The sequence below is a fragment of the Pseudorasbora parva genome, chromosome 16 (assembly GCF_024679245.1).
Source record: "Pseudorasbora parva isolate DD20220531a chromosome 16, ASM2467924v1, whole genome shotgun sequence".
Classification (NCBI taxonomy): Eukaryota; Metazoa; Chordata; class Actinopteri; order Cypriniformes; family Gobionidae; genus Pseudorasbora; species Pseudorasbora parva.
In genome coordinates this window covers 9,117,476-9,138,520 of record NC_090187.1, presented here as the reverse complement: position 1 = coordinate 9,138,520, position 21,045 = coordinate 9,117,476, and the positions used below count along the sequence as shown (strand labels likewise).

General features: G+C 37.0%; 1 protein-coding gene across 6 annotated transcripts in view; it reads right to left on the bottom strand.

Annotated features, from left to right (window-relative positions):
- Positions 1 to 383: 383 nt before the first annotated feature.
- Positions 384 to 21,045, bottom strand: part of cntn5 (contactin 5) — a 427,504-nt gene continuing 406,842 nt past the window's right edge. For all 6 annotated transcript variants that reach the window (XM_067419349.1, XM_067419350.1, XM_067419348.1 and 3 more), the window contains exons 19-24: positions 14,141 to 14,375; positions 10,747 to 10,856; positions 5,137 to 5,323; positions 2,768 to 2,880; positions 2,514 to 2,682; positions 384 to 1,330 (exon numbers count right to left, since the gene is read on the bottom strand). In XM_067419349.1, coding sequence (XP_067275450.1) covers positions 1,227 to 1,330; positions 2,514 to 2,682; positions 2,768 to 2,880; positions 5,137 to 5,323; positions 10,747 to 10,856; positions 14,141 to 14,375 — 918 coding nt within the window. In that variant the 3' untranslated portion in view covers positions 384 to 1,226. The remainder of the gene's footprint in view (positions 1,331 to 2,513; positions 2,683 to 2,767; positions 2,881 to 5,136; positions 5,324 to 10,746; positions 10,857 to 14,140; positions 14,376 to 21,045) is intronic.

The following is a 21,045-nucleotide window of genomic DNA, read 5'->3' as shown; positions in this document are numbered from 1 at the left end:
AGTGTTTTTTCCAGGACTGGAAAATTGGTCTTTCATTTTCCAGGTTTTCCAGGACACGTGGGACCCCTGTACACATTACTGTAGTCAGGATCCACCTGTTTCAGTGATCACATCTAGGGTACATTTACAACTGACTTTAATATGGTCAAGTGCGTATTGTCATCCAATTACTACAAACTCACTTTAAGAGTCACTTATCTAAACACTTACCATTGAATCATGGGACGACAGAATCATTCTTGAGCAAAATTATCCTCTCGAAACTCAATATTCTGTGCTCAACAAACTTAGTTAATACAGGGAATCGATCATAATCAATTCAGCCGACACCTTTACCTAGAACACACACACCAGAGGCCTTTTAAAAATATACATCACATTTATTTCAACTGTTACAGATCAGCCTTCTTCGTCTACAGAAGTGTTTGGGCACTACAAGTTGAGTCCAAACCTTTTATCTCTGGTTCGTCCGTCTGCCCCCCTGTTGCCCAGCAACCTTGCTAGTTCTCAAAACCCACCAAACGTAACAAAAATGAAAACAGAAGTTCAAAAACTTGGACACAGCCGACCGAAACACACCACTGTTCCACATTTTTTGTTTCTCTAAAGGTAACACAATGTACAAAAAGCAAGTCTGGAAATAGTAAGATTTTCAGCACTATAAAAATGTTTGTTTTTTTTGTTTAGTTTTTTCCGTTGTCTCCACACTCTCCACTTGTGATAAGAAAACAATGCACTTATTTCTACTGAGCTTACTCTGCATTTGCTTGTTGGTCAGCCAAAGGGTCAAATGGATGCAGTAATGTAACAAGGAAAGCCACAGTGGCAAAGAGCAGTGGACGGCCTCAGTGATTTTGAGAGCTGTTCTGGGCGGCAGTCCCTAAAAAAAAGTCTCTTACAGCTTCATGGAGATTTTAAACAATTGTCTCCACACTTTGTACAGCACAATACTACAATGATATCCCAAACAAAGATCTGGAAAAGAAACATATACGCCCAGAAAATAAAAGCAATGGAGTTGTCTGAAATTGGAGGCGTTTTTTGATCCTTGCAAAAGAAGCGTTTCCCTTTGGCTGGCCCTTAGGTCCTGGTGATGGTAGAGGCCAAAGCAGGCAGTCTGTGTGAAGGAGGGAGAGCCCGTCCCCTTCATACAGGGTTGGGTGGGAGTGGTCGTTAGGAGGGAGGCGGAGGGAAGGTTTAAAGGAACAGTACATGACTCTGTAGCCTCACAAGGGAAAAGAAGGCACCATTATTGACAGGAAAAGTGCAGTCCATGCCAAGCCTGGAGGCAGATTACGGAAAGAGGGCTGCCCACTCTTTGCACGCACCCCTGGAAGTGAAATAAAACAAAGAGGGAAATTAGATATGTATGTAATGTAACATCAGTTCACATGTAGCCCATTAAAAACATTGTTTTCAGTAATTTAAAACATTCGCATGTTCCTGCTTCTCTGATATCAATTAATCTCACATGACATAAAGGCAAGTAAATCATACCAGTACATTTTCCTTTTAAAGTGAACTAATCCTTTAATTGAACTTTTACCACTTTACTTTTCCTGTTATCACTATAAAGCTGCTTTGAAACTATCTGTATTGTAAAATGCACAATATAAATTAAGGTGACTTTACTTAAATTTGTGTCAGTGTGAAAGGCGCTTAAGACTGCAATGATATACAAAATATGCTTGAATGAAGTCTGAGTATTTTTAAAGAGAATTGAGATGAATTAACTGCAGAAGGTCATGGAGAAGATCACATAGTGCTGCTTTGCAAGCCCTTGAGGTCCAAGCCAAGAAAAGTCAAGTCTCAAGTCTTGGAGGTCCAAATCCAAGTCAAGACTCAAATCTGTGAGGTCCAAGTCAAGTCTCAAGTCTCAGAGGTCCAAGTCAAGTCAAGTCAAGTCTCAGATGTCTCAGAGCTCTAAATAACGATGTGTATAGTGATGGGCCGATTTCAAAACAAAGATGCGAACTGTTAAGATTCAGCGTATTGATTCATGATTCGGAAAGCGTGTCAAACTGCCAAACTGCTGAAATCGTGTGACATTGGTGATCCGAATAATGAATCAATACGCTGATTCATAATGTTTGAAACCTTGTTTTGAAATCGGCCCATCACTATATAAGTTGTTGTTTAGTTGGATTTTTTTGCGCACAAAAACTATTCTCGCCGCTTCATAAAATGATTGTAGGGCTACTGTAGTGAGATGGGCTTTGTAACGACATCTTTAGTGCCTTTATGGGTCTTGAAAAAGGAAATGACATTGGTGTCAATGAAGTCCTGTCTGAGCCATCGGATTTCAACAAAAATATCTTCATTTGTGTTCCGAAGATGAACGGAGGTCTTAAGGGTGTCGAACGACTTTAGGGTAAATAATTAATGAGAGAATTTTCATTTTTGGGTGAACTAACCCTTTAAGTAAAACCAGTTGAGCATACTGCTATATGTACACATCTTCAAATCTGAAAAAAAAAAACCCCACTGTTAATGTTACCCAAGCCATTGCTTACCTGAGGAGGTGAGCACTCTGGCCTGAGCGCTGGCGGCTCCTTCACCTCCTTCACTGACTGCACGCACCTCGATGATGTATGTTCCCCCCTCAGGAAGCGTCAGGACAACGGCTGAGTTTGGAGTCCTCAGGACTTGGCTGTGGCCCCGTCCCTCCTGACGCAATAATACCTGCAATGAAAAAAAAAAAAAAACATCAAATACGTGCAGTGACACAGGTTTCACTTTACATTCACAGTATCTGTGTGTTACCAACCTTGTACCCAATGACTTCTGACTCATTGTCCCTTGCTTTCACTGGATCCCAGGATAGAGAAACATTGTTCCCCTCCTGAATCCACATCAAGTTGCCTGGGGGTAGGCTTGGGGCTGAAAAGAGAGAGTGAGAGTGAGATAACAAAAAAGTAAGATAAAAAGCTCATTTAAAAAATGAAAGTGTGAAATTAGAAGTGATCACATATTAATTGGAATATACAAATGATAATCCTCCTCTCAAGGTCCATTTCTATTCATACGTCCTTCTAGACAGCACTATGTTTACAAAGTGCGCGAACCCATTGCAGTGCAGGGATGACATTTTTTTTTAGGCCAAAACCCAGAAATGATTTAGATTTTTACTTCCGGTTCCATCGTCCTGAAGTCAATGAGTGTTTGGTTAAATGCTTGAAATAAGGTCTGTGGTCACCAAAAGCTCAAGATATTTTGTTTTAGGTAAAACATTTGTTCATCATTTGTTTACGAATAACCATTTTTTACTGATATAATGATACTAAAACAATTTTGACTACTTAAATGATTAATAAGTGATATATAAGTGAAATCTAGTAATGATCTGTATGACTTATTTCATGATTTTACACATTTTTTAAGATAACTTACAACACATTTGTAAATCATTAACATGCCACTTATTAATAATTCATAAATGTATAGTCATGTTTTGTAAATGATTAGTTCATCATTAACTCTTTTCCTGCTAAAGACGTTATTTTCCATTATTTATAAAAAAAATAATAAAAAAAACTTCCCTTTCGTCTGAATGAGTACAGAATGTCCTAATCAAAACACAGGCGAAGAAGATGCAAAAAAAACCAAGTGATCACATGTAAGCAGATGCTTACTTATTTATGTAACATAACGTGATCATCAACATTAAAACACCATATAAATCAAAACTATCTAATGTTACTGAATGAAATGTGGACCCAGGATGAGCTACAGGACTGTGCAATCATTGCGGGTGTTGATAGACTCAGTCTACTGCATCTGTGTTTGATCATCGCTCTGCATCTAATCTGAATGTATTCTTTGACAAAAAAAAAAGATTTTCTTAGTTTTTGTTAAAAATTTAGCTTTTTTTAAAAATTAAACTTAGCCATATTTAAGTGTTGATAAAAAAAAGAATGCATACTGACCTCTGCAGACCAGGAACACCCCACAAGAGCTACAGTTTTAGAGATGCTCTGACCCAGTCAGCTAGACATCACAACTCACTCAAATCTTACGCCTGTTTCACACCGCAAGCGTGAGCAGCACTTCAGCGTAACTACACCGTTACTGCAGCTGCAGACGTGCGAGAGTATTCACACTGGAAGCGTTTGTACAGCGTCACAGCAGCGGCTCCCACAATGCTAGAGCCTATACCTATCTGAGTATTTCAAACTAAACTAAAAGAAAGTTTATTATATTTTCTGGCTAGTTTACTTTACTTTTTATAATCATAACCATACTTTTACCCAAACTGAATAATTAAAACAAGTGTAAAGGTAAATCTTCTACGATATTTTTTATTCTTTGTTTTCTTTAATGACATACTCCAGTTATTATTGTTAAAACACACTACACGTGCTTCTTGTGTGCATTGTGAGCGCTTTTTGTGTGATATTATATTTATTTTGTCCATCAAAAGTGTGCTTTCACTTTACACCGTGACTGCAGCTGCGATAGAGCCGATACCTGTCTGTCTGAGTGTTACATACTAAACTAAAAGAAAGTTAATCATATTTTCTGGCTTGTTTACTTTATTTTTTATAATCATAACCATAATTTTATCCAAACTGAAAAATTAAAACAAGTTTAAATTGGTAAATCTTCAACAGATATTTTTTTTCTTCGTTTTCTTTTCTGACATACTCCAGTTATTGTTCAAATACACTACACATGCTTCTTGTGTGAATTTTAGGCACTTTTTGTGTGAAATCATATTTATTTTGTCCATTAAAAGTGTGCTTTCACTTTAATTGAGCGCCAGGAGCATCAGCAGCGCAGCAAAAATAGGCTCACCGCCGAAACCCCCTTCACTGCTGCTCACGCGACGCTCCTGCTTGATGCTCACGTGCTGCTCCTGCTGCCGGTGTGAAGGCACTCATTGATTAACATGGGCACCGAAAAAAATATGCGCTGCTCACGCGCCGCTCACGCTTGCGGTGTGAAACGGCCGTTACACTTGCCCATTTTTCCTGCTTCTAACTCATCAACCTTAAGGGCAAAATGTTTTCTTGCTGCCTACTATATCCAACCCACTAATAGGTGCCGTGATCAAGAGATAATCAGTGTTATTCACTTCACCTCTCCATATTCTGTCATAATGTTATGCCTGATCGGTGTTGGTTGCAGGGAACTCACCATTTTTCTTAGTGCTGATCTTGATGGCTGAGCTTGCTGGTCCTTGGCCGACGCTGTTGAATCCCTTGACAGAGACCAGATACTGTGTGTTTCCCTCCAGCCCTGACAGAAGCATGGTCGTCTCATTCCCCGCCGTCCTCTTTTTCTTCCCTGTCTCCTCCTGCTCAATGTCTTTCCAGAAGCTCACCTGTTCCCAACAAGGCAATTTGCTATCATTCATTCATTCAAGATTTTTCGTAGTGATATAAAAAATGAGACTGGGTTGCCTCAATAAATGAGGGAATGAGTCACCAATTTTATATAATATTGTGTCATTTGATTTAAATAACTGTCATACATTTTGCATGAAGGGCATAATAGGCAAGCATGTGATATCTCCCGGTGATGAAATCTGATAATCTTTCTGAACTGTATAGAATAATATCCCTAATTTACAAAGCACAACTGTTGTCTGTTGAGAAGACAATGATGAAGAAAGGTTAAGGGTGAACGATCATGTATGTGACTGTTTCAAAACCTAGTGAGCTGCCTTTTTGTCGACTGTCTACACATCGTTGCTGTCAGGTGGAAACCTCATATCTCCACATTCTGTGATTTTATTTTCATAAATAATTACTTTTACATACAGTAAATAATGAACTATAAAATAACTTTTACTGTACGTCTGTCTGTGTATTTGCAAATATTTAACCAATTAAAATTATTATAGCTACACTGTGTAACTTTTTTAGTTTATTCTTAGCTAAAAACACTTAGTTCTTTCAAAAATATATGTGCTCATTAATGTATATTTACTTCTTTCAAGTAATAAAGTATTCTGGTAAGTTTATAATATGCCATTGAAGATACATACGGGTGAGGGGTTTGAATGCCGGTCGCCATGTTGCCCCTCCATCTTGAAAGTACGTTAGCCAAAGAGGGACATACCCGTAAATTCAAGCTTCGCTTTCACGTTTTAACACTCGATGGCACCGTGTCGAATGTGAAGAGGGGGATTGCCATGTTAATCTTGGACTAAATCAGCCACCGTAGGAGTTAAAACGAAATCGTAATTGAGAGGAACAGAAACTAATATTCACTTGCTGGTCATATACCGTATTTTCCGGACTATAAGTCGCTCCGGAGTATAAGTCGCATCAGTCAAAAAATGCGTCATGACGCGGAAAAAAACATATATAAGTCACACTGGACTATAAGTCGCATTAGGGCAGAGCTGGAGCCGCGCGCATGCGAGCACGCGAGCACCCGCGCGCGCATGCGACCACCTGCTCGCGTGCACTCGCTTGTGCCCGCTTCACTGCATAACCCGAGCAGAAGAAAGAAAGTTTGAAGTGAGTGAGAAACTTGTAAGGGACTGGCGAAAAGCAGAGGTTACTTTAATTGTGATGAAGAAGAAAAAGAAATCTACTTGCGGACTGTAAGCAAGATGGCCAGAGCTGAAGGAACGAGTCCACAGAGGCTTGAACTCTCTGCCGGGAGAGGCTCTGCCGCGCGAGACGAACGCTGTGAGAATCGTTCTCCGCTGCATGTTTTACTACATGCTGTTTGTATTTTGCAGAATAAGATTTTCTTTATGGGAGCATTTTGTTTGTGTTCAGTCTTTCTAAGTTGTTGTGTATAAGTAAATATTAGGCTACAGGAGCAGCATAGAGCGCATTCTCGCGGCTATATGTTTATTCTTGTCAGTCAGTATGAATTAAATTTGATATATAAGTCGCACCTGACTATAAGTCGCAGGACCAGCCAAACTATGAAAAAAAGTGCGACTTATAGTCCGGAAAATACGGTACCTTTTCACCGCTAGATGGAGGAAAATATCACACAGTGTAGCTTTAAAAGAGCTTGTGACTAAACCTTGTAACGCCATTGGCTCTTCAAACTGTCGTTCAAACCTCATAACTCCACCCTGTCACTATTGTAAATGCAGCGTCACACACATTTTGGACTGTCTCTTCATGTTTGCAATGTAAAGGTAAATCAAGAACTGGTTCTTTGATTAAGTACAGCATTTTTACTCTTTACTCAAGAAACACTTTTTTAGTGCAGTCAAAAATTATTTAAGTTTAATGCGTTAAAATATTTTTTCTATCATCCCTTGGTTAGACATACATTATAAGATGTTATGCTGTTATTCATGCAAATGCTTTTAACTCCTTACCAGTCAAAGATCGTATACAGCCTCAGATTACTGACTAAATTCAATGCACGTTTTGAATAATTAAAAAACAAAAGATTCCTAACAAAAGAATAATGAGGATTACGTCTCATTCAAAATTGTGAAACGATCGTCGAGTGAGCACATTGTAGCGTTAATTGAGCTGTTCTCCTCGCCAGATATTAGACAAAGTACTGCAAACGTTTCTTCAGGCCAACAAACTTATTTGATAAAAGGATCTTTAAAAAAATCCAGACATGGTCTTAGAAAATGTTTCATAAAATTCCTAGTTTTGGACATAACAGCCTCAGATTTTAAATAAAGCATGACCACACCTGTGCCTTCACTGTAGTTATACTACATTCACATAATATATTTATACATTAAGAAAACTATTTAAAATATTTACATTTTTTAATGTTTTTTATATGTTATGTTTTTTGTTACATATTTATTTTTATGTTTTAGCCTATATATCTCTATATTAATAACTGTCAGAGTAATTCTGAGTATTCAGCTGTAAACTCTCAAGTGTTAGCTTTCTAAATATAAATTATATATATTTGTAAACGGTAAATGGACTGCATTTATATAGTGCAACAGACCCTATGGCCATCCAAAGTACCATACCAAGTGTAAAACGACTTGAGCTGTCTGTGAATGTCCTGTGTGTATGCCACACACACACAACGCACATAAAGACGCATGACAGTATTGTGCACACAGAATCAAGTTATTTTTCACGTTTGAACAAACAATAATACAGAAGAGTAATGCCAAAATGGCTGTTTTGTTGAGTATTCTCTTAATACCTGCGTGACATCATTAACCAATGTGGTTGAGCAACGGATTTGCGACAATACAGTTTCGGGAAACGGTCCTAACTAGCTAGTTGATTTCGTCAATGATGCATCATACTATGGTAGTTAAGCAGTGAGTTACGTCGTTGTATGGGAAACGCACCCCATATCACGGCTTAAAGAAAATCTGAACTTCCCACTGGTATTTACTGCAGCTGCCTTCTAAGACAGCATCCCAGGCATCATGGAACCTCATACGCTTTCACTGTTTCTCAGATGACTCAACTTTTTAGTTTTACTGTTAGCATATTGCTAAGCTAATACTTAATGATACTTTAATGACTGTACAAATACATAGCACACACATTTAATTTATTGAGCAACATGATCTGTAATTAATTAAACTCTTGGGGTCAGTAAGATTTATTTTATAAATAAATAAATTATAAATTTAGTTAGCAAGGATGCTCAAACGTACAGTAATTGATTTCTATTTCAGATAAATGCTGTTCTTTTGAACTTTGATCAAAGAATCCTAAAGAAATGTATCAAGCATTCCACAAAACTGTTTTCAACATCGATAATAATCATACATGTTTCTTGAGAAATCAACATAAATCATTTCGGAAGGGTCTTGTGACTCTTAAAATGAAGTAATGACAGTTGAACATTCTATCTATCTATCTATCTATCTATCTATCTATCTATCTATCTATCTATCTATCTATCTATCTATCTATCTATCTATCTATCTATCCATCCATCCATCCATCCATCCATCCATCCATCCATCCATCCATCCATCCATCCATCCATCCATCCATCCATCCATCCATCCATCCATCCATCCATCCATCCATCCATCCATCCATCCACCCACATACATACATACATACATACATACATACATACATATATATATATATATATATATATAGATGGATGGATGGATGGGTGGGTGGATGAATAGATGTATGTGTATATATATATATATATATATATATATATATATATATATATATATATATATATATATATATATATATATATATATATATATATGTATATGTATGTATGTATATATTTTTATATATATACATATTAGGGGTGTAACGATACGCGTATTCGTATTGAACCGTTCGGTACGAGGCTTTTCGGTTCGGTACGCGGTACGCATTATGTACCGAACGGTTCTCTGACTAATTAATTAGATTTGGAAAAATAAAAAAGTGTGTGAAATATAATAACATGCGTTCAACAATAACCAAAACGACATAACAGGCAATACCCCTGACACCGCCGAAGTGAAAAAACAAACAAAAAAAAAACACCAAATATGTTTTAGGCTGCTCAGTCAGGTGCTCGCTTACTCAGGCTACGCACTGAATGCTCGTGGCAAAATGGCTATTGCGTTTAACAAACCAGAAATAGAAGATCCTCCAATAACCAACAGGTCTGGTGTTTGGGTGAACTTTGGATTCTTTGTAAGCTATGATGGTGTTGGCAAGAGTGATGGATAAAAAAACAACGGTATGTCGCATTTGCTACATGATGGTACAGCAGCGGGAATAATTAATGTCATGTCAACTCATTTACGCCGACAACAAGACGATAAAAAGGAGAAACAGCCACAAACTATCCCCGCAGCATTAAGACAGACATTTCCAACTTATTCAAATGGCAAAAGACATCACCGCGGCGAGTGGCCCATTCATAGCCGCGGATATGAGACCTTACGCCCATTTTCACACAAACTCCGTCTGCAGTGCGTAGTCTATGCGGTGCGTATTTTTTCCGTACCCATGTTAACGGTTGCGGACTGCAAACGCAGCATATTTGAAAGCACAACATGGTGTGTGCCTCCTGCACCGCATACGCAGTGCAAAACGCACTGCAGACGGAGTTTTAAGAACATGCTTAAAGTAATTGAGCCCCGTTACAATGTTCTTTCACGAGCCCATTTCAGCCAGTAATTCCTGCTTTGTCCCAAAAAACAAAAGCACAAACAGAGAACCAATTGGCCAAAGCAACAGCGGTTGCTCTGACAACAGGCTGGATGTCAAGGGCTACACAAAGCTACCTGACTGTAACGGCACATTACATTATGAATGGGAGCTGAACAGCCGCGTTCTTCAGACACGCCCCCTTGAGAGTCAAACAAGTAAGGATTTGGGGGATGACAGAAGCAGTAGTGTGTGAAAAAAGTGTGGAGAGAGCTAATGTAAAGAGCTAATGTCTTATTCCTGTAACTACATAGAAGATGGGTAAAGTATAACTCCGTCATTGTTCAATGTAAAAAAAAAAATCCATACTTTGTTAGTTTTATTAAAAAAAATAATTAAAAAAGGTAATTTATCTGCTAATTTTTTCTTTTTGCTGTATCTAAAACATACCGAACCGTACCGAACCGAACCGAACCGTGACACCAGTGTATCGTATCGAACCGAACCGTGAATTTTGTGAACCGTTACACCCCTAATACATATATATATTATTGATAATACTTTAAAATATATTACAATAGAAAATAACTTTTTGGCACAAAACCACCTATTCATTTCTCTCTCTCTCTCTCTCTCTCTCTCTCTCTCTCTCTCTCTCTCTCTCTCTCTCTCTCTCTCTCTCTCTCTCTCTCTCTCTCTCTCTCTCTCTAACCTCGTAGCCTTGGGGTCTTCCAGGGCCAGGAATGGGCGGCTTCCACATCACTTTAATTTCGGAGGAGGAGATGGCGAACGCCTGTACTTCCGAAGGAGGCTCCCTGGGCTCTGCATTTAAAAACCAGTACTTCAGATTCCACAGCAAAAAACACATCAAACACACAATAAATCCCTCTATACGCCTGCTTGGAGAAGTGTTCGGGATGCATTTCATCAGTATCTCTTATGTGTTATCAGCCAGATTGCAGAGTTTAAGTGGGTGTAAATGGTAAGTTGTGAAGCCCTGATCGTGAGGGAGAATCCTGCTGAGAGAAACGCTGTAAGACTGAAAGGTGACAGAGACACAGAATATCCATCATATTAGCAGCAGTCACAGGAAACAGCACTTGCACGGTTACCGTAAATTCAGCCTGCCACAGTGTGATCACACTGAAACTGTTTGGTTCTCTTGATAATTTCTTTTTGAGCAGTGTTTTTTTTTTTATATATATATATATAAAAAAAAGGTCAAAAAGATCCTCAAAAGTTAAATGGATAGTATCCACAAAACTTATCTCATAATTTGTTAACTGTCAAATACAACTTCAAAAAGGGTGCAAAAGCATACAAAAAGTAATCTTTATGACTCATGCACCATATTCCAAGTCTTCTGAAGACTTCTGAAACTCTTGATATCAACTCTAGAACTTCTTGACCAATTTGAATGTTTTTTTTTTTTTCAAATCAGATCATTTGATCCCATTCATCTTGACTCATCAGGTTCTAAAGTTCAACACCATTGAAATGGTTGGCAAGCTTCAAAAAAGTTGGTCACCACCTACTGTACTTTTATTTTAAAAAAAGTGTGTGGACATATTTTATAATATGACTATTTGTGTGCTTAAAAGAACACTCTACCATTTTGAGAAATAGGGCTCATTCAACTTCCTTCCTACATTTAGACATGTGGGCAAATGCATTTTTGTCTCAGTGCATGCATTGTTTTAGTTTGGCAGGGTCGCCGCAAGCTTAGCTTAGCACAATGAATGGAATCCTATGTTGAGAGCTAGCATGTCCCAAATAAAATGATAAAAAAAATAAAAATAAAATAAAAATAAAAAAATTACTGCGTATTCACAACAAGTACAGATAGTGATGCACATTAAGACTAGGCAATTTCCTAGGCAGATATTGACTTGGGACTGTATTATGGGGAAGAACAGGCGAAGCACCGCTACTTGGGTGCAGAGATATCACGGCTCTCAACCTCATGTCCTCCGGCTGTTGATCGATCGCAATGTGTTGTATGATAAATAAATAGGTGTTTTTTTTGTGTGATCACATTTACTCAGGAAATGCTAGCTGGCAACATAGGATTCCATTCATTATGCTAAGCTAAGCTAGTGGCGACTAGGGTTGCCACCCGTCCCGTGAAATACGGAATCGTCCCGTATTTTCAGGAAAAATGACGCGTCCCGTATCAAAGCAATACAGGACGCAATTTGTCCCGTATTTTACATAGGTCTACCCGCATTGTGTGAAGACACGTCCTATTCTGCCCCTAATTGGGTCGCTGCCGTCGTTGGTTTGTTTGATTGGTTTGTTTCAGGTTCACGGGCCGTGAATCACGGCCAATCAGAGTCAGAAGAGGAGGGGACCCCACCTCACCGGTTCTTTTCTAAATGGGCAGAATCCATTTAAAACTATGGCGGAGGCAGGTCCAAATACCCTATATCAAAATATTTTTTTGATTGATAACGTTAGATTTCATATGCTGCCTATTAAGAAATAATGTTAATAATGTAGGCTACATTAATGATGTTATGGTATGATTTGTTTATTAAGGTAAAGTTGTACAGTCAGACACAAGCATTACTTTAATAAGAGATAAGATATATATATATTTAATACATATTTAATCAAAATAGGACCTTTTAGGAATAAAATAAAAAAACTATTTGTTATGCTTAACAAATTTAAATAATTGCATCATCCAATAGGCTACTATAGAATTAACAATAGACTATATAAAAACAGAATAATACATAAATATATTTACTTAACTTACCCAAAATAAAAATGTTGTTAAGTGTTTTATTAAAATAAGAAATGATTGTAGATATTATATCATGTACAGTTATTTAGGTGTGGTTTCACTGTTTGGATGGTGTTACTGCAAACAATGACAAATATTTTAGTCAAAATCTTTGTTCACAACACTATAAAATTACTCGAGTTAATTTGCAATTTCTTATCCTACTCCCCTCTAGGTGCAGCAGCTGAGTTTGTTTTTCATTGTCATAGCTGTGTATTATACTGAGTGCATCTGTTCACACTGATTTCAATAACAGATATCATATTATAATGTCCATTGGTATCAATCTTAATATATATACAAATTATGAAAACATGTTTTAAGTTATAATATACGACCACTGCACTGGCACACCATCGGGACTGTGGTCATCGTGGCCCCAAGGGGTGTGGCCACCGCTGCGGCAGGCGTCCCTTATTTTTCTGTATTGAAGGTGGCAACCCTAGTGGTGACCCTGCTAATCTAAAACAATGCATGCACTGAGACAAAAATGCATTTGCCCACATATCTAAATGTAGGAAAGAAGTTGAATGAGCCCTATTTCAAAAACGGTGGAGTGTTTCTTTAAGTATGCCGAATGTCTTAAATCTTAAATAAAACAAGAAACAAAACTTGTATATAATATACAATTAATTAAATTAAAGGCACTTTGTGGCATGTTTCTAACATACGTAATAAAAGTTTTTTTAAAAGTATAAAAAAATACTAATACTGTTTATTTATAAAGCACTTTACATCTGAAAGAAAATCTCAGTGCAATAGTATCACTTAAGTACATATACCGTTCAAAAGTTTGAGAACTGTACTTAAAAAAAAAAAAAAAAAAAAAAAAAAAATTATATATATATATATTGTTTTTAAAGAAGTTTCTTCTGGTCACCAAGGCCAACAGTGTAATTATAAATGCAAAAACAGAAATTAATTACAGGTTTACTTACATGCAGGTATTTTTTCAAAATATAAGTACAGTGTAAAAACATGTATATACACAATAAGTGTATTATATCAAATGTTAGTACATAGTAGTACAGGCCACCTAATATAAAGTGGGTCCAGGGTATTAAATTTCCGCTCTTATTGTGTAAACTATATTTTGGATTTTGCTTTGCTTTTTTTATTTTCTTGCTAAACGGTAGAACCTCTTCCTCAGAAATGGGACACAAAGTCGTACAGTATGTCTACAGCCCTGGATTAGTCATTGTGTGATGTAGTTCAAAGTTTGAGAAACTCCGCCTGTACTGATGAGATGCGCTTTATTGACGTTATATAAGACAGCAATAAATCCCATGAATCAGAGCCCTGCGCATCTGACCCTCACCTCCTTCTGCAGAGAACACAGTAACCACCCCGCTGAAGGGTCCGTCTCCTTTGTTGTTATACACCCCCACCCGCACCTCGAACGGGGTGAGAGGGGGGAAGGTCTCGTCTCTGTATTTATAGGTGGTGGAGTCTGCTGAGGTCACCATTTTCTCTTTCCATCCACGTGTGCCATTGGCCCGGAATGCCACGATGTAGCCGAAACCTTCTCCATTTTGAAATTCTTCTGAAACGGGCTAAAGGAAAAAAAGAAATGATTATGAGTGCTGGAATCTATTATTATATATTTTATTGTAATTAAAAAAAAAAACAAAATTGCAGGGTGATGATAACATTGTTTAAAAATATCTGAGGTTGCTTAGGTAAAAAAAAAAAAAAATTCTGAAATCGGATTGGAAATTGGAAAAGGATCCTAACAATAGCATACACAGCCAGCTGAGTTTGTTGAAATGAGGGGAGGGTAAACAGTCATGCAGCAGGTTATTTATGAAGACTTTTGGCTGGGAATTATCAGTCCTGAGGATGTAGTCTGGCCAATTATTTGATTTGTAATATGTAAAAATGGCTTCTTCCAGGTCAGCTTAGATGGTGAAATCTTTGGTAAGTTTTGCATCATTTTTCTTTTGCTCTGCTAGTGCTATAAAAGTAAGTAAAATTAAACTAAATTCAAATGTACAATTCAATCATGTACTTAATGAACTGTAGAGAGGGAAATGAATGTAAAATCCATATTATCTTCAAGAGTCAACATGATATCAAAAAGGAGCCTTCCTTAGAAGTACAGTTGACCCAAAAAGTTCAGTCATTTTTACTTTCTTAACTCATAAGACATTCCCTCATCTTAGAAACACAAATTAAGATATTTTAATGGAAACTGGCACCTTAAAAAGTTAAAGGAAGAAGTAAACCATACAAATAAAACAATTTAAGTCTTCTGGGGGAAAAAACACAACACAATGTTTTATATGATAAAATCGGTCATTCCCTTGTCTGATAAAAATTTGTTTGTCCGGAAAGCTTTGGTATGTTTAAATCTGGACATTTGTGATATTTTTCCCTTTTATAAGGGGCATTTTCCCCCTAATCTTATTAAATATAGGCTATGCTTCAGGTTTCATATTATATTCTTAAATCTGATCTATACATTCAATTAATATAAGACACTACTTGGCTGTTACCAGTCAAATTAAATAATTGACACTGAAAAATTACAATTGCATTGAATAATGAGATGCATTTATGAATAAACAAATAAAAAAATGTTAGAAAGAAAAATTAAACATGAAACTACACCAGTAGGTGGCAGCAGATAAGTCTTAACAAGTCATTGAGTCATTAATTCAAACGATTCATTCAAACAGCTGATTCATTAAAAAATGACGTGAATGTAGTCGTTTACAAATAGTCCATTGAATCTTTGATTCGATCAATTCATTCAAACGCTGAATCATTTAGTAACACTGTTGCTGTGAGATGAATTATGGTTCTGTTGCCTGGAATGTTTATTTGGAACTATTTTCGCTGCTGAAATAGAACAACAACAATCAATATAAAAGTGTATCTAAAGTGTAAGTAATGTAATGTTGATTCATTGTTCATGGACTTGTGTTATGAAATCAGTGTAATGTTCAGTTGTTATGGTATTCAGGAAAACAGCACACTTGGTTGTGTGATTTTAAACTGTATCATATGTTATAAATATAAGAGCTTCACATTTTGAATGTTTACCACAGTGTCTCTGTGTGAGCGGCGCTCATTAGTTTCAATTACTCCTCAAGAGGCTGCACGAGGCACGAGCGTCAACAGCGCAACCTTGTTCCTGTCGATCCAGTAACACCAGTCCCACTATCGATCGCCACTTACAACAAATTAATGCAGAATCATTCTTGCATTTTAGTGATTCGCTATAGTTATTTTTTCTTATCAGCGCCCTCTACTGCTGATTGGCCTTAGGTTTGTTGAGCCGCTTGGGCCAATCCACTTTCTGCACCTTTCTTTCAGACTTTTATTAACATATAAACGTCGAATAATGCACATATATAGAGCACATCAAACATAGTAAACAGAAGTTAAATCATACTTGCTTGACGCACAAGAACAAACCTCATTGGCACTCACACATCAAGCAAGCTCATTTAAGCTTTTATTAACGTTTTAAACCGAGGAACAGAAATCTCTCAGAAATCTCATACTGTTAAAAATAAATAAAATAAAAGCCAGATTAGCTAATTATTATGCATAGCTAGTTCAGTTAGCTAGTTCTCTCTCTCTCTCTCTCTCTCTCTCTCTCTCTCTCTCTCTCTCTCTCTCTCTCTCTCTCTCTCTCTCTCTCTCTCTCTCTCTCTCTCTCTCTCTCTATATATATATATATATATATATAAATACAGTCCCTGACAAAAGTCTTGTCGCTTGTGTACAAATTGACCTAAAGTGCCACTGAAATATATTTCTAATGAAGATTTTTTACAAGATATGGCTCATTTTAATCCCACCAGCTTTTGTGATAATGTTTCAGTGAAAAACTAAACTTTCAAAAAGTATTCTAATATTCACAGCTTGGTAAAGCCCATTGAGTCAATTTTTGCAAAGACATAAGTGTTGTCACCTTGTCATATGAGCTTCACCTGTGACTAATAATGGATCAATTAGGTCTCAAGTGTGTATAAAAAGAACCCCAGTATGCTAGACCTTCACATCAACTGCAACTAGACCTCTGCAAACATGCCTAAGATTCACCCTGAGACTAAAGTTTTGATTATCAAGAGGCTGAAGACCAGATCCACTGCTGATGTGGCAGACACCTTCAATGTGTCTCAGCGTCAAGTACAGAGGATAAAAAAAAGATTTGAAGAGACTGGAGACGTTTTTGACAAGCCCAGGTCAAGCAGACCCCGCAAGACAACTGCTCGAGAGGACCTTTGTTGGCTCGAAAATCCAAGGCCAGCCCATTTTCCACTGCAGCAGAGCTCCACGAGACCTGGTCACCTGAAGTCTCATTGTCAACCACAACAGTTTGTCGGATTCTGTCTCGAAATGGCCTCCATGGTCGAATCAGTGCCCAGAAGCCAGCACTAAACAAAAGACAATTGAAAAACCGTGTGGCATTTGCCAAGGCCCACAGCCTGCTAAAAGGATGGACGCAGGAAAAGTGGCAGAAGGTGGATTTTTCAGATGAATCTTCTGTTGAATTACACCACAGTCGCCGCAAATATTGCAGGAGACCTACTGGAGCCAGAATGGATCCGAGATTCACACAGAAAACAGTGAAGTTTGGTGGCAGAAAAATCTTGGTCTGGGGTTACATCCAGTATGGGGGTGTGCGAGAAATCTGCAGGGTGGAAGGCAACATCAATAGTCTAAAATACCAAGAAATCTTAGCTACCTCTTATATTCCCAACCATAAAAGAGGCCAAATTCTGCAGCAGGACGGTGCTCCATCGCATACTTCCATCTCCACATCAAAGTTCCTCAAGGCGAAGAAGATCAAGATGCTCCAGGATTGGCCAGCCCAGTCACCAGACATGAACATCATTGAGCATATGTGGGGTAGCATGAAAGAGGACGCATGGAAGACGAAACCAAAGAATATTGATGAACTCTGGGAGGCATGCAAGACTGCTTTCTTAGCTATTCCTGATGACTTCATCAATAAATTGTATGAATCCTTGCCAAACCGCATGGATGCAGTCCTTCAAGCTCATGGAAGTCATACAAGATATTAAATTTGGATCTCACAGCACCACAACTTAATTTGCTGACATATTTTTGTATTTGCAGTAAATTTGTTCAATTTCTGTATAGGCGACAAAACTTTTGTCTTGCCAAAATTTGACCTTTCTGTCTTGATTAAATGATAAATATTTTTTCTGTGAAAATTATTTATTTCAGTGCATTAAACATCATTTGGGAGGGTTTTAGCTTTTCATTTGAGCTATTTCTAACACCAATGAATTAATTAAAAGTCAGGTTAATATCAGGTATTTCTAGAAAATAGATAAGCGACAAGACTTTTGTCAGGGACTGTATATATATATAATATGTTCCTATTGTAACTCGCCTTTTATGTGATGGTTTACGACACAGGCCTGATCAATATAAAAAATAAAAAAATAAAATAAACTTTTTACCAAACAGGTTCAAAAACACACAGAGGCTTTACATAAGTATCTAATAAATATTTCAATTTCCATATTTTTCCAGTTAAATGACATCTTTTGTTATGTTGGTTCTAAGAAAGAAGCAATACTAAATGGCACAGAATTACATCAAAATGTCAGAGAGTCCCAAATGAATCCTGAGATTTTCAGTTGTAATGAAACAGATCAGCTGTGAATGTCAAGTGCTTGATGATGAGCCTGAACACATCAATTAAAGATGTGCTAATCCAACACATTCAATACCCAGCATACAGCGAGAGCTCGCCATTGTTCTGTGAACCATAATATTGTGTTTTTAAGGGCTTGGTTCAGGCCCTCCAGTAAATAAACTGTGCGGGTGCAACATTTTGCAAATAACGTGTCAAATATCAACGTGATCTCATGAAAATACGTGAGTATTTTTACGTAAAGTGTGATTCTACTACACGTACATTTACTAACGTTTTCACACACAATAAAACGTACAATACAGACTTATTAACAGCACTAAAATGTACAATATTGACGTATTGACAGCACTAAAATGTAAATTATCGACGTTAACGTGTAAGCAGCCAGCCACCGGCTCCCATAAATCGTGGCATTAATATTGTTTATTTTATATCCAATAGTCACATCAATACATGTTTTCAGTCACATTTATTAAATGCATTTTACTAAGTTAATCAACCTAATATAAAATAACAGAAATATAAAATAACATTTTGCTCTCGTGACATCACTACAAACTCATTTCGGGTGACTAGATAATGTTAAAAGAAGACTGAATTTTAAAACCGTCAGATGAATAACATTCTTGCCAACCATTTTGTAGTATTTAGCTTGTTGTTTGCTGTGAGACATAAAAAGGCATTTTCTCCTATTCAGCAACTGGCGATCACAATATACACAAAAACACAACATCAATTCACAAAACGCAACACTTTATTCGTTTGCTGTAATCCAAATCGTTAGAATCCATATGTTTGCGAGAAACAAATCTAAAATTGAGCCCGGTGATCTTCATCTCCATTAGTCTTCATCTCCTCTCAGTGGCGCGACGGCAAACATCAAATCCCGCGCTTGTAAATTCAAATTTAAAAAACGCGCCCTCATGAAGCGTTACGACATGATTTACGGCAGTGGCATCGAACGCTCATTGGCTCTCGCCTGCTTCGTCACAGATTTTGACATGTCGTGTTTCAGTCGATTTGTATTTGAAATGGGAAACGCGCAACTTCACGGAGAGAAGCCGGATTAATATTTTCATTGATTAATAGCTAAGCTAACATTCTGCTCTGTACCTCATACAAAACTATTAACGTTATATACCACCAGAGAGGACTGCGACTGCAACACATCTTCATTTGAACTACTTTTGGTACCGCTTTTGACATTTTTGCAATAAATAAATTATTGTGAGTACACTGGTCTGTCTGTTATGCTTTGATTTATAACAGTACGTTGTTTTAATAAATGCTAATGGGTAGGTTTAGGGGTAAGTGTAGGATTAGCCGTTCAAAATATTTTTTTTAATGCTATATTGTTACCAAAATCGTCATTTTCCAACGTTTTACCTTTTATTTTCTTTATATTCTGTATTAAATTGGTAGGTTTAGGTTTTGGGTAGTGTTAAGGGATCGTACATTAATCAATAAAATGGTCAAAGGGAAATTATATAGATATCTTTATGATATAACAAAACAAAAAAAATGTTTTTACCAGAATAAAGTTTTGTATTCAAAAAAAAAAAAAAAGATTTCATGATGGATTCGTAAATATTTTACGTTTTTTAGCTGTAAAAATGTAATAATACTACGTTTAAATGTTGCAAATACGTCTATATTTTACATTTTAGCACTTCTCCAAACGTACTAAGACGTACGTTTAGTCTCTTTGAAAGTAACGTATTAATACCTACGTATTAAAGGTGAGACCAGGCTGCAAATATCAATTAATGCAGAGCAATGGATGTAACTCCGGAAGTCACCTGGTGAAAGTAAATGGTAAATATTAAAGTTCTGATCTAGGTAGAAGTACTTCCCTGTTTAAAATTTTCTTCAAATGTATAGTATACTAATATAGATTTCCTATTATTTTTTTTATTTTTTTATTTTTTACATCTAACACCTCTGCCAACAAGTTGTTTGCCATGATGCACATGTGTTTTATGTAGAATAAAAGTAGTCCACACAAACCAACCCTCTACAATGTCAATCACTTGCATATGCAAGTAAATCTTCTCTCTTGGCGCCTAAATAATATCTATCATTAGCCAGTGACTAATAAATGCTTTACACACACACCCACATGTGTGTGTGGGTGTGTGTTAGGGGCTAAGATTCCGTTTAGCATAGATATATTTTCACTCTCTGAACACTCAGAAAAACAATTTCACTCTTTATCAAGCAGTCTATTTCAGTTCAGCTCAACAGATGTGCTGTACCTGTATTTGGTGTAAAATTTATATAATATATATATAACTATTTTATATATAAACATAACTTTTTTTTCCTTAAATTCCTACTAAAGTGCCTTGAACGTTCCGCATTATTCAATGTGTTGATGTGATTTCCCCTGAAATGGCTTCAGCTGTTAGCAGCTCCTCCCCTTTTTTGAAACAGCCAATAGCGTTTCGTTAATATACAGTTTGATCAGAGCCTTTCTGTTTGGTAAAGCCAGTTTCCTCTAACTATCATCATAATCTCCTCCGTATCGCTTTGAAATGCAGCATTCTGTGAAGAATTCAAATAGGTCTATGTGTTTGATG